Here is a 13,794-nt window from a genome sequence, read left to right as displayed (position 1 = left end):
CAGATTAGAAACGCAAACATTTTTATTTTCATCATTACATGATGGATAAAGTTACTGCCTTGTGCGAATTTTGGGCTAGCTATTTTTGGGAGATAGCTAAAGTTTTACCAAACGCAAACATTTTTGAAAATCATATTTCAACTTTTCGGCTTTATACTGAGGCAGATCAAATAAACAACATCCATTCATGCATCCATGTGACAACAAAAGGTAAACCTCTCTTTTTCTAGAGCGTATTATATGGAGCTATCATTAATTATCATTATGATTAATCATTACATAATAAATATTACCACATGTGTCTTTTAAATATTGGCCTTATATTTGTTATCAACAAGTAGGGTACAGAAAAAGTTCAAACACACGATCAATAATCTCTCTTTTCTTTCTTGTCAGTATATTCGGCTTTGCAATGTAATAATCAGTGTCTTTGATTCTACGATAGCCCTAGCAGCTTACTTATCAACGGCCAAAAACATATAGCCTCCATACCAATAATGACATTTAATTTGTAACATGTATTAAAATTTTCCAGATAATATCGCTTCATATCATATTTCGTCATAAATTTTGTAGAAATATACTATCACATTTAAAGGTTTTTAGTGATAATTCCCACCCCCACCCCCATATGAAGATGCATGTAGGTCATGTATAGTATCTTTAGCTAACTTTAAAATTTATATGATGGCCTTTATTTCAAATTATGTTTGTTGTTTGAAAATTAACCTACTAGAGTCGGAAGTGCAATTGAGAATTATTTCACCGTTATTATTCCTATCATGGCCTTCACTATCGTTTTTTTTCCAATGAATTAGCAAGTTCACAGGGAGAGAGGATGTGGAATCTAGTAAGATAAAAATTACATCTTGCAATAAATGAAAATGACACAACAACTCGTTGAAATTAGACACCAGATACTATAAAATTTGCTATTATAAAATAGAATTATTTTAGTTCGTAATACAGTAGTATAAAATCACATCATGATGGTCAATGAAAATAGTTGAAATTAGACCATATGTTAGCTTACTAGATGCATGAGAAATACTATATATATATATATATATAATTAAAAGAATTTAAATACTTTTTTCATTTATATAATTTAAAGTTTTTTCATTTTCGTCTATAAAAAAAATTTAATCCTTGTAAAATATGTTGTTTTGATTTTTGTCTTTAAAGTTTTAGATAATACTTTTTATTGTTCAAAATATATTTTTTACTGTTCAAAATGTTATTAGAGTGTTTTAAGGACAAAATAAAATAAACATATTTTGTAAGAAATGAAACAAAAAAAATTACAAGGACAAAAATAAAAAAAAATATTAAGTTACAAGAACGTATTTAAGCCATTAAAAATTAATTGTAATTCTTTTTTTACATGATTAATTAATTATTTTCAATTGTTAAATACTGGTTATGGACTTAATGATGGTTAAATATTTCCGTTTATTAATTGAGTAATACATTACTAGATAATTAATAGCCTTATGAAAAAAAAAAATCAAAATGATAGTTAATGATGAAATCTAATCTAATATAATTAGAAACTCTATATTCGCAAACTTGCATTTAGAGTCATTTGTAAATATAATAACTTATAAAATCAGAGTTGACAAATTCTGACATGAGGGTAACCATGAAAAAAAATAAAATACGTTGAAGTCTCACATTAAATAAAAATAATGTTAAAATAAATTATATAATTGAAAAATAATTTTCACAAAATTGACTTGTAAAGTAAAGATTATTCTTTAAAAAAAAAAATCACATGTTGATAATGAAGAACATAAGACTGAATTACTATCCCTTAATCACTTATACTACCCCGAGCATCTAACTGCATTTTTCAACTGAAATGAAATATTACTACCGCAGGAAATTTTATTAGTCACCAGAGTACTATGTATAATGAAGGTATCTTATTATAATTGTTATCTGAAAATTGAAATTAATAATAGTAAAAAGAAATAAAACGAAGAATTAATTTAATTATGCCACACATGATAAGCTGAATTCTAATTATAAAAACTTTATGGTTATTTCTTGAAGATTCGATAATAAACTTTATCCGACTTAGGACGTTATGAATTTAAATTCTCAAGTCCCCCTCTCTAGTTTCCTTTTATTGGTTGTGACAGGTTTTAGTTGGTGAATTAAAAAATTGCGTTATCCCCTCATGGCAGCAATAAGGCTAATACTCAAGACAAGACCTACTTCCATTTACGAAAGAAATTTGGCAAGTTAAAGATTCAACGAATCTTTCTTTAATCATATTCATTTAATTTATACGAAATCCACTCCTTGTAGAATACGTCTTCTAATGCCTTATTAAATAATATATGCACTGCTAACGTTTGCGAAGCGTGGAGTCAATGGAAACTATTATCATAAATACAAAGAGTTTGAATCACGTGTTTGTAATAATGGATATCATTTGTGGCCACTTTAAAATGAGTATGAGAATAGAGAGGAGTTGTTTTTTAGTTCTTACACAAAATTTAAATAACATATACAATAACTAACCAGTCAATTACTGAACCCACCAAAATTCAGTCATAGTTAAATATTTGTGAGGAAAAGTCCTATAATTATCAAGGACAAAGCTAATATCATTAGTGTAATTATGTTTATAAGACAAAAGATAAAAATATCGATCATTAGTGTAAAATGTACATACCATTTGTGTAGAAGAAAAAAGTTCGATATCTCCCACATATTCAAGGAGTACAATACAAACTTTGAAGGAAGAGTTAATCTTGAGATAATTGTATAGTTTAATTGAAAAGGAAGAAAAAAATGAATATTGTTCGAAAATATTACATTCTTTGTCTTAGAGAAGTTCACGCCTATGATACATGTCACCCCATTTTTTTTTAAAAAGAATTAAAATTATAATAAAATAAGTATTTTTAAATGTGTAAATTATACTAAAATTAAAATTCATACTAAATAAATATTCTTAAACATAAAAAATAAATTGTCTGATTAAAAATAATCTTATATCCTTGACACTTTTTTAAAAAATTGAAATAATTCAATTTAAAGATAGAGATAAAAGAGATTAACTGAATCGGATAGACATTTAAAAATGTTAAGTAAGCATATAAAGATAAAAGAATAGTAGTTTGGTATTTTGTAAATAAAAAACAGTAGTTTGATATGGTTTTTGGCTAGTTGTACGAGTAATATGTAAAATGTAATATTCAAAAGAGAAAAAATATAAAATATTAAGAATATCTAATTGAGAGAAAGTAAGGGATCGAGACATAAACTCTCACTCTCCTAATTAATGTATATTCTAATTAACTTATATAATATCTACAGGAGTATCATTTTATTGTTCTCCTTTAGTTATTTTTTTTAATTGAAACAGATAAATTTCATTTAAAAATAAATGGACACATTTATCTCCTTGTATGAAATTATAATAATTAGTAAATAAAAAAGAATAGTAAATTGCATTCCTCTTCCATGAAAGATACTTATATTATATACTCTCCTCTTTTATTTTAAAATATACATATTAGAGATCAATATGTGTTACATTGCGTTTTTAATGGTGGCGTTTTTCTTATAAAGAATCACTTATGCAGAACATTCTTTTCACTGCCTGGATATACTCGTGGGAGGTGATGTTTTGTAGGGGCTGCTTATTAGGTATTTAATGGAGGTATTTCATTTAATACATGGTAACCAATTGGAGGATAAAAAATTTATATACTTTTGCTGATAAAAATTAAAGGAAAAATCATGCATAACAGAGATAACACACATATATATCATAAGGGCATTCCATGCCATTGTTCTATTTATTGCAGCCATCAAACATGCCTAATCAGTGACAGATCTATGTGTAAGTGAGGGTGTACACTTGTATTTCTATTTTTTAAAATTTATTAAATTTGTAAATAAAATTTTATATTTTATTTTATTTATATTTATACAATTGAACTCATTAATTTTATTTTTTATAATTTGTATCTACTAACTTAAGATATTGAATTCGTCAGTGGGCAACCAACATTGTTCTTATAACATTGTTCTTATGCCACATAGCAGCTTCTGGTCATGTTGAGCCATATCAAGGTGCATCACACAAAAAGAAGCATATGGGACATGTAACAATTCCTTGTTTGTTGCGCCCGTCAAATATACACAACAACTCTCAATTGTGGCACTTTAGGAAAATGCCTCACATCACGTGTAACACTTTCAAATAGCACAAACGAAGTAAATCCTACGTGTCAAAACTCCTAGGCTCTGTTCAGAAGGGATGAAAAAAAGAATACGTATAACAAGGATGTTTCTTTCATTATTTGGTGGAAGAGAATGAAAAGAAACAGAAGAGAATAATTAATTTTTAAAAATTTAAAATTTAAAATTTCTTTTATTTTCTTTTTCGTTTGTCAAACATAAGATTATGATCTGTTTGCTTGCTAAGAGAGAAAGGTAGAAGAAAGAAAATAAAAAAGAAAGAAATATGACTTTGTTTAATTGAAGAGAAAATGAAAGGAAAATTACTTTTAGAAACAAAAATTTAAATTTTTCAACCCTTTCATTTTCTTTCTAATTCAAATTTTAAACTTTCCCTTCTATATGATGAAACGAACTATTATTATATATAATATATAAAGAGAGAGGAAAAAAAAGATTAAATTAGATCGATATAATTTTGACGATGGTTATAATATTTTATAATTTTCACTTATATAATATTTTGTTAAAAATTATTATTGGATTGAAAATTTCTCACATAAATAACATAAGTAAAATTTAAATTATTTGTTATCTCATTCATATAAATTAAAATTAAGATAATATAAATATTTTAAAATCATTTTATCCCAATATAATTATCAACACCATTTCAATTCATTAACATTTCAGTTTTCTTATTAATATTTGTGATATTAGAATATATAAATGTGTCTCATTCTTCACGCGAAGGCAAGGCCTCTTGCCGCAAGATCCGTCGCGACCAGATCTGCACCATCCAAACTCCGTGGGTATCAAAGAGGAAAGGGTTTCTTAGATGAAAAGGAATGATGACTTCCTTCACAGCTCCCACAATGCCTTCCCGTGTTTTTTTTTTCTTTTACTTTTTATAACCAAGTAATAATAATAATAATAATAATAATAAATTATATCTCTTTTTTATCCATCAAATTAACTTTAATTTAAATATTTATCTTCATTTCTCACATATTTCTCTTATTTTATTTTCTCACCTATCTATTTTCCTTCCCTCTGATTCTTTTCTCCCTTTATAGAGATGTGTAATCTCTCTATATATAAAATCTTTCCGGCCTCCATTTTTACCACTAACATGCGGGCCCATTGTTTCTCTTTCTGTTTGATTTTTCTTCACCGTGCATGGCACGAGGTTTTTTTTTCTAATGTTGAACACTGATGACGAAGTGCATCCCCATCAGATACATCTTGTCCAGAGCAGGGATCTTCTTCATTTCCCTTTGGAAATCAAGATCTCCAATTTGTGCTTCACACGTGAATTAAATGATTTCAACGGAGTAAAAGCTATTTCAATTATGCGTTAAGATAAATACGCAAACATCCTAATAACAACATGCTTATCCCCAACTCATTTGATAGTGTTAAACCTGCCATATGATCGTAAATTACATACTAATACAATAAAAATAAGCTTTGTTAATTGCACCAGAACTTTGCTTGCCACTTGAAAGTCCTGAACACAGCTAAACCACGAAAGTCTTGAAATATTTGTATCTTTGTGTGTTGGCTAATGATTTTCCGATTAACATAAGCCCCAACAGCAGTTTTCACCTGATAACCACTTGTTTTAAGAGACATATCCAACAACAATCAGCTTTATACTAGCATATGCTATAGCCGGTTGTCTAAAGCTAATCCAACACCATCCATCATCGTAGTTAAGACTGTTATAGGTCCATGTGGTACTTTGCCTTGTTTTCTTGGGGGCAAAGCATGACGCAGGAATTGAAAATTGCGATAAGGAGAGGTTGAATTGGCTTGGTGAATTGCTAAGCATTCGGGCAAAGTACAAAATTTGGAACAATCTTGATATATGATAGAATGATCTTCTTACTTATTAGGTAAGCTCTGTCTGCCAAATCGAAAAAGAAAATGTGTGCTGAAATAGGGGAACAAAAATATTACAAATAAAGAATGAGGTTTTGAAATTAAATCATGTAGAAGTCGAAAGCATCTTGACACCAAACACAAAAAAAAAAAAAAAAGCATTTTACCCACTCATTTAATGGTAAAGTTTAAGCAAAAAAGAGTCATAGGGCTATTTTAATTTTGAGTCATTAAAAAAAAGTACGAAAAAATTGAAATAGAGAAATAATTGGTGGTAGATTTTAAATAGAATAACGCCTCGACGAATATACCATTGCCAACAGCGAGGATGATAGAACTAAAACTAAAAAGCCAGATTTCAAATAAGTTAGGCGTCAATTGATGACAAACATAAACTTCAAAGGAGGAACGAGCAGAGCTTAGATCACCACATGATCGACAGCATAGGCCTTCGATTTCACAATTAGTAATTTGCAGGAAAATCAATTTAGACGTAATTCATCCAAAATTTGTACTACACATGATAATTGTTATAACAAGCCAAACCATAGACACATTTATTGGCTACTGCCCTATTTTCTCGCTTCAAAATTCCACGCTCGAAAAACCTATGTTCTCTTGATAGTAGTCAAGTTTAATTTTCGCAAAAAATACATGCGCCATGCAGTCATCAATAGAATCTTATTCAAATGTTGCTTAATGATCTTGGGCTAAACAATCAATAGGGTTCCACTGGGGCTCTGAATTTGGCACCAGCATAGACAGCCGCAGAACCCAGTTCCTCCTCAATCCTCAGAAGCTGCAACACAGACCAAAGGGTAAGCGACAACGGTCCAACTTATACCCATATAAGCAATGTACATCAATATTTAATTTTACACGGTTTTTTTATTGGTCCTGCGGCATCTAATATAGAATGGGAGAGAACAAAAAATATAATTAATATACAGAGGTTCTAAATCAAAGGCTTTACAAAATCCGGTTTTCTAAGGTATTTTAGTATACAGCTCGTGTAAAAACACAATGATAAGCTTGACGATTTTTACCTGGTTGTACTTGGCAAGCCTTTCAGATCGGCAGGGAGCTCCAGTCTTGATCTGGCCCTGTTAAATAATGACATAACATGATCAAATTATATCAGCTTAAGGTAAAAAAAAGAATCGTTATTCAAAATTTAGACAAAATTTGGCCCATAAGACACCACGGGAAGAATGAAAAAGAACATGATACGATTAGGAAAAGAGCTTCTGATTTTGACAACTTACAGTTGCTAATCCAACTGATAGGTCAGCAATGAAGGTATCCTCAGTTTCACCACTACAATAAGCAAGATGAAACACATTAGTGTGCACATACAAAGAATAATAGTATGTCACAAAATAGAACAAATGGATACAAAGGGAAGAATAATGAAACATTCAGTACCTCCTGTGGCTAGCCATGACACCCCAACCAGCTTGTTTAGACATTCTCACAGCTTCAATACTTTCAGTTACACTACCAATTTGATTCACCTAAAAATGATAAAAAAAAAAAAAAAAACTTTCCTGGTTAGAGTTGATAGAGAATTTTTCAGATTTAAAAAATAGCTAATAAACAGGGAACTTCAAACTCTTGATCCTCTAGCAGGAAGGCAAAGGTTAATTTACCTTCAACAGAAGGGCATTGCAAGCCTTCTCCTTGATTGCTTTCTCCACACGCTACAGAGTTAATAATAGACAGAACATTGTCAATGATACATATTTGCAGAACATATCTCAGATTTAAAGTTAATATAGCATACCTTCGGGTTGGTGACGAGGAGATCATCACCAACAATCTGCACTTGCTGGCCAACTTCAGCTGTTAATTTCGCATAGTGCTCCCAGTCATCCTGATCAAATGGATCCTCAATGGACACAATTGGATAATCTGTCACATATGATTTGTACACATTCTTTAAGCTGTCTCCTGAGATTTTCTGTGATCCATCATTATTCTGCAATAAGGTAGTCAGTTATCTAGTTAAAGCATCTGACAAAGAAATATATCTCAACTGAGAAAAATGAAAATTCAAAAGAAAAAAGGGAAAATGTTTCTAATTTGTCAACCTCTTCCTTAAAATTCAAGTCATAGGTTTTATCCTTGTTATCGTAAAATTCTGAAGCAGCAACATCCATCCCAATTACAACCTGTAAGAATAGAAACTAATCAGCCATATGTTATAAGATACTAAATTAGATTCAGTAGACAAAGATTCAACCTTTCCAGTGTAACCAGCTTTAGCAATGGCAGTCTTCAGAAGTTCAAGACCTTCTTTGTTTTCCTATAAATTAAACAGCAAACATATAACTGTATTGAACCAGCAGACAGTAACAGCAGTAAGAAAAATAATTTTTTATACAAATTTGGATTATTACATTACAAGAAGATATTCATATACACAGATAAATAATCCGGCTAAATGCAAGAAAGAAAATCATAGATTACTTTTAAATAATGCTTAGATCACTAAAGCCAAGAGTAGCTGGTAAGGACCTGGATATTAGGAGCAAAGCCACCTTCATCACCAACGTTAGTAGCATCCTGTCCGTATTTCTTTTTAATCACAGCCTGTAAGATAAACACATCAACATCTCAATTTATGACCACTAATAATAATGATTTTTCCTTTTGTCTATTTTGTTTTTGTTTTTTTATTTTGTAAAAGAGTAAGTTATGCGAAAAGAACTATAACCTTTAGATGATGGTATACTTCTACGCCCATTTTCATGGCTTCTTTGAAGGAAGATGCCCCAACAGGGAGAATCATAAATTCCTATAGAGGAGGACCCAGGGTAAGTATTTCAATAAAAAATTGTCCTATTCAATTGCTATATTAAACAGACATTACCTGCATTGCTAGCTTATTTCCTGCATGTGAGCCTCCATTGATAACATTGAATGAAGGCACAGGTAGTACCAAAGTCTTGTTTCCAGCCAGATTAGCAATGTGCTGAAAAAATAAAACAATTCAAAAGCAGAACATGAGAACACAAGATTCACAGATAAGAACTATTACTACTGAAAAACCTCACATACCTTGTACAGAGGAATTTTCTTCACTGCAGCACCAGCCTTACAGACAGCAAGTGACACTGCCAAAATAGCATTAGCTCCAAGCTGAAAATTTCAATATTGTGAAAACCCGATTAGCTTAAAATGGATGGCCAACACGGCTACAAAAGATGCAGTCACCAAACTCAACAAGACAAACAAAAAACATAGTGATACCTTCTGCTTACACCATCCCCATTCATTAACAGTTCCATCAAGCTGCTGTACCATAAAATTGTCAATTTCAGTCTGCTTGGTTGGGTCCTGTAAAAGCAGAAAACACAATAACAGACGAAATCAATCATCCACCACTAACATGTTTCAAACAATACGCCATAATCCAATTTTGCAGCTGCATAATACCTTGCCAAGCAGAGCAGGTGCTATAATTGAATTAACATTCTCCACAGCCTAATCCAAGGCAAATATGAAATCTTGTCATCAGCTCCAACACATCACAAAAAAATCGAAAACAAAAAAAAACTAAAATGGTAAAGGGAACATCAAGCACCTTAAGAACACCTTTCCCGAGGTAGTCTGAGCCTCCATCCCTCAATTCCAAAGCCTCATAAACACCTTTATAGAAAGTAAAACGAGTAAGGACACGCCACTTTCAGAACTACCAACCCATGCCATAACCAGATGCAATGAAACTTTGAAGCCAATAAACATCAATACAACATCAATATAAACTACGCATTCCACATTTCCACTTACACTACCACACTTCAAACACGACAATCTGTTTTGCATGATAATGACGCTTCACTCAGCATAACACAAACAACGCACTACAACAATGAAAATAAAAACACATTTTCTTTTCTCTATGAAACAAACAGCGATCATTTACCTGTTGAAGCGCCGCTAGGGACAGCAGCTCTGTGGAAGGTTCCATCGCTGAGAATAACGTCAACCTGACAGCAACAAACCGCATTCAGAATCGAGAAATCATAGCTTCGCATAAACCAGTTCCATAAAAACAATAGAATCAAACGAACCAACATTTTCTACCAAAAACCAAAACTAGAACGTGATTCCATTTTCCTCTAATTTTCTCAACGTCCAAACAGTAACAAACCGCATTCAGAATAGATAAATCATAGCTTCGCATAAACAAGTTCCGTAATAAAAATAGAACCAAGCGATTCAAAGTTTTCTATCTAATACTGAAAAATAGAACGTGCAAACATTTTTCTCTCATTTTCCCGCACTTGTTCTCCACGTCCAAACAGTAGCAAACCGCATTCAGAATAGAGAAATCACAGCTTCACATAAACCAGTTCCGTAAAAAAAAAAAATAGAATCAAACGAAACAACATTTTCCATCTAACATCGAAAATAGTACGCGAACTCATTTTTTTCATCTCGTTTTCACGCACATTTTCTCAGTGTCCAAACAGAAAACGAAAGAGGAAACGGTGAAAGAGAGATTAGAGAGTGAGACTCACTTCAACGGTTGGATTTCCACGGCTGTCGAAGATCTGGCGAGCTTTCACGGCCTTGATCGTTGCCATTGTTCGCAGCGGTTTTTACTTTTTTCAGAGTTTCGAGTTTTTCAGAGCGTCGCTGTGAGGAGAAAGTGAAAATGCGCGAGTTCGATTGGTTATTATATATAAAAGGGTTTGGTACGTGGCCATCACGGAAGGTTGATGAATCTGGACCGTTGGTGGTGGAAGGAAAGGTGACGTGGACGGGCAAGATGCGGGTGGACCCACTAAGCACGCAGAGAAGAATATGCTGAATGCTTATGCTCTCTTTCTAGGTGCCGCGCCTCTCGAAACCACCCTTGAACTTGAGTCAATGAAAAAACAAAGTAGCAACTTGCCTATGAAAACTTGAAATATGTACATTTAATTTAATACTTCTCAACAAAAAGAATGTTAAATTTTGTTAGGTCATATTTTAAAGAATGGATAGTAAAAAGATTTTTTTATCAAAAATTATTTAAAAAATTATAATAAGCTGCATTGATATTGATAATATTTTTTAATAACTTCTTATTTTAATTCTTGATCAATACTTTATTAAACTTGTTTAACTTTTGGAAAAAAAATGTGTTCAATTTCAAGATGCTTTTGCTAGTAAGTTATAAATTATCAACTTCCCTTTCAAACACGTTGAAATTACATTATACTATATAAAAAATAATAATATTTATATACTTATGCAATATCTTCATATTTCTTTCATTTCATTTTTTATCTCTATTTTTCTATTATATTATTTTTCTTATGTTCTTTTTCTCTCTTTCTTCATTTCACTCTTAAGTGACAATGATTTTTCTTAAAACTTTTTTAATGAAAGTTGTTTATAAATAAGTAACTATTAGATAATAAATTACAAGATTAAAATGGTTAATATAAAAGAGAGAATTATATTATTTATATAAATAATTCATAATTTATGTGTGTGAGAGAAAATTTAAATGATTCTTCACTTGTTATAGGAATAAAGATATTCTTATATATATATATATATATATATATATATATATATATATATATATATATTTAAATTCGTTGTAGTCAAATGACACATTTATATTAAGAATTTAATTCATTTGATCGAAGAGTATGTATAATTATTACGAATCCTCTTATATTCTGATATGTATTCGATTTTCATGAATTAAAAAAAATACATTTCATTGTTATATAGCAAGAAGCTAGGAACTCTCTCACTCTCATTTCTTAAAATGCATAATGCATAGTTATAGAAACACATAAATCTTCTTTCGTTTAACCTTTTTATGCCACAGAAGCTTCTTATATACATCTATCCTTAATTTCCTCAATTCCACACCAATATAGATCACAATATATTGTTCTGTCTTGTCTTACCAGCAAAAAAATACATATATGAAAAGGAGTGATTTGAGAGCACCTAGTTACGATAAAGAGCTATTTGTTTTTTTTAAAAAAAACAGTTAATTGTTTTGTCACTAAAAAGGTTTGGTTGATGGTTTTCTCACATAGACTAGGTTGATTTGTAAGTTTCAAGATCATCGGCAATTGTAGTTGTAGCCAACAGTTTTACGTTCTGATTTCTAAAGCTTTGGGTTGTATTTGAATTTTATTTGTTTTCAAAACATTTATTGGTTAGAAATCATTAATTAACGTGAACGAATTAAGCATCAGCCAATAATAATGTTACCACTACAGAAATTAACGTTACGCATCTCAAGTAAAATATTACAAATTTCAAAGTTGTCTTAACGTTCATATATTTTTTGCATGGATTATATACATAACTTTCATTATTTATTGAGAAAAATATAAAAACTGCACATAGATTTTTATTTTCCGTGTTAGTATCAAAATTATAAAACATGTGATATGCGTTATGTATTAAGAAATATTCAATTTGCATACAAAAGTCTCACAATAATTAAAAATTATTGAGGCAACTTATTTTGTAGAGAACTTTTTATTGTACCAAAGGCACAGTATCATGTTCTTGATAGAAATTAAATGGGAATCTTCAAATTCATCATAGACCATTAAAAGAGAACATTAAGTAGACAATTTAGTGCTCATATCATATTCTATAAATGGCTGGTTGATGGTGTGGATTTGTTCTTTAATCTTGGGTCTATCTAATTCCTTCCACTTTTGTTTTCTTCTTTCTTTGTCTTTGTTTGATATCACTGGTCACTCCTATTTATATCTGAATGTCATTGACTTTTGAGACCCTTTAATATTACCAATAAGAAGGAAGATTTTCACACTTTCATATCTCAAGATACATGCTAATTATATAAATTGGCACTGCACATTGTTATATTTATCATTGTATATGGCTTTCAGCTACTGTTAATATGGATCAGATTCAAGGAAAAAGAAAAAGTGATTGGGAGAATGTGCTCATGTTAGATCTGGCATGGAACCTGATTTTTTTTTTTTTTTTTGTTTTCTAAATGCATGCCCCTTGTTTTTTCAAGCCTCCCCAACTTGAAGGTTTAATGAAGTTTTTAATGGGCCTAGAGTATTGGTATAGATTTATAGTCTAATGACTCAGGCTAGGCCCAATAGAATATAGAATCATCACTGTTATCCTATGCCGAGGCACATAAATCTCTTGGCTAGGGGAAGTGAGTCTGTTTCTTTTCTTTATAGGTTTAGGGAAGCAAATCAAAGTGTGGATGCTTTTGCAAAGCATGGTCTTTCTCTGGATTTGGATTTTAATCAGGTTTTTTATTTTATAACTGAATTTGGATCTCTGATGATGCTTTTGGGTGTCCCTTTTTTATAGAGGTTTATAACTTGGGCGTTTTGCCCTTAAGCTCAAAAAAAAAAAAAAACAAAAAAAATAAAGATAGAACTTGTTTAGGTGCTTGAGAAATGTAAATAAACTAAACTTTTGCACTATATGCTCTAAACATTTTGAAATCGATGCTTAAAAAATTCCTATATATATATTATCCCCAACAATCACTGATGCATGGAACTTGTGTTAGAAATAAATAAATAAAAACGTGTTAAGTCTCAAATTTGAAGTTCAAACAGAAGGAAAGAATTATTTTTCAACTTTTTCTTATGTATAAAATCTCCTACCCAATTACACCTGTAGTGGCGTTATTCCTTAAATATATCCCCAAGGGAAATGCTTTATTCCTTGATTATGTTATTAGGC

At 30.7% G+C, this 13,794-nt stretch overlaps 1 protein-coding gene across 1 annotated transcript; it reads right to left on the bottom strand.

The window, feature by feature from the left end:
- Window positions 1-6,581: 6,581 nt before the first annotated feature.
- On the bottom strand, window positions 6,582-10,966 carry LOC100787663 (enolase). The gene is made up of 17 exons (XM_003548198.5): window positions 10,611-10,966; window positions 10,013-10,076; window positions 9,671-9,735; window positions 9,523-9,570; window positions 9,337-9,423; window positions 9,145-9,225; window positions 8,957-9,058; window positions 8,801-8,881; window positions 8,602-8,676; window positions 8,327-8,389; window positions 8,175-8,255; window positions 7,868-8,062; window positions 7,734-7,784; window positions 7,510-7,598; window positions 7,350-7,401; window positions 7,131-7,187; window positions 6,582-6,883 (listed from the first exon to the last, which is right to left on the bottom strand). The coding sequence occupies exons 1-17, from the start codon at window positions 10,674-10,676 to the stop codon at window positions 6,803-6,805; spliced, it is 1,338 nt and encodes a 445-aa protein (XP_003548246.1). The 5' UTR covers window positions 10,677-10,966; the 3' UTR covers window positions 6,582-6,802.
- Between the last annotated feature and the right edge of the window lie 2,828 nt (window positions 10,967-13,794).

Source organism: Glycine max, chromosome 16 (genome assembly GCF_000004515.6).
Source record: "Glycine max cultivar Williams 82 chromosome 16, Glycine_max_v4.0, whole genome shotgun sequence".
Lineage (NCBI taxonomy): Eukaryota > Viridiplantae > Streptophyta > Magnoliopsida > Fabales > Fabaceae > Glycine > Glycine max.
The sequence above is the reverse complement of the archived record's forward strand: the minus strand, read 5'-3'. Positions and strand labels throughout refer to the sequence as shown.

What these genes read in the sequence shown, in the direction of transcription:
- LOC100787663 (XM_003548198.5), bottom strand. Translation starts at nt 10,676, where the DNA reads ATGGCAACGATCAAGGCCGTGAAAGCTCGCCAGATCTTCGACAGCCGT. An exon ending in GCTTTGCTCCTAATATCCAG is followed by an intron (nt 8,390 to 8,601) that starts GTCCTTACCAGC and finishes TTTAATTTATAG; the next exon opens with GAAAACAAAGAAGGTCTTGA. An exon ending in GCAATGCCCTTCTGTTGAAG is followed by an intron (nt 7,599 to 7,733) that starts GTAAATTAACCT and finishes TATCATTTTTAG; the next exon opens with GTGAATCAAATTGGTAGTGT.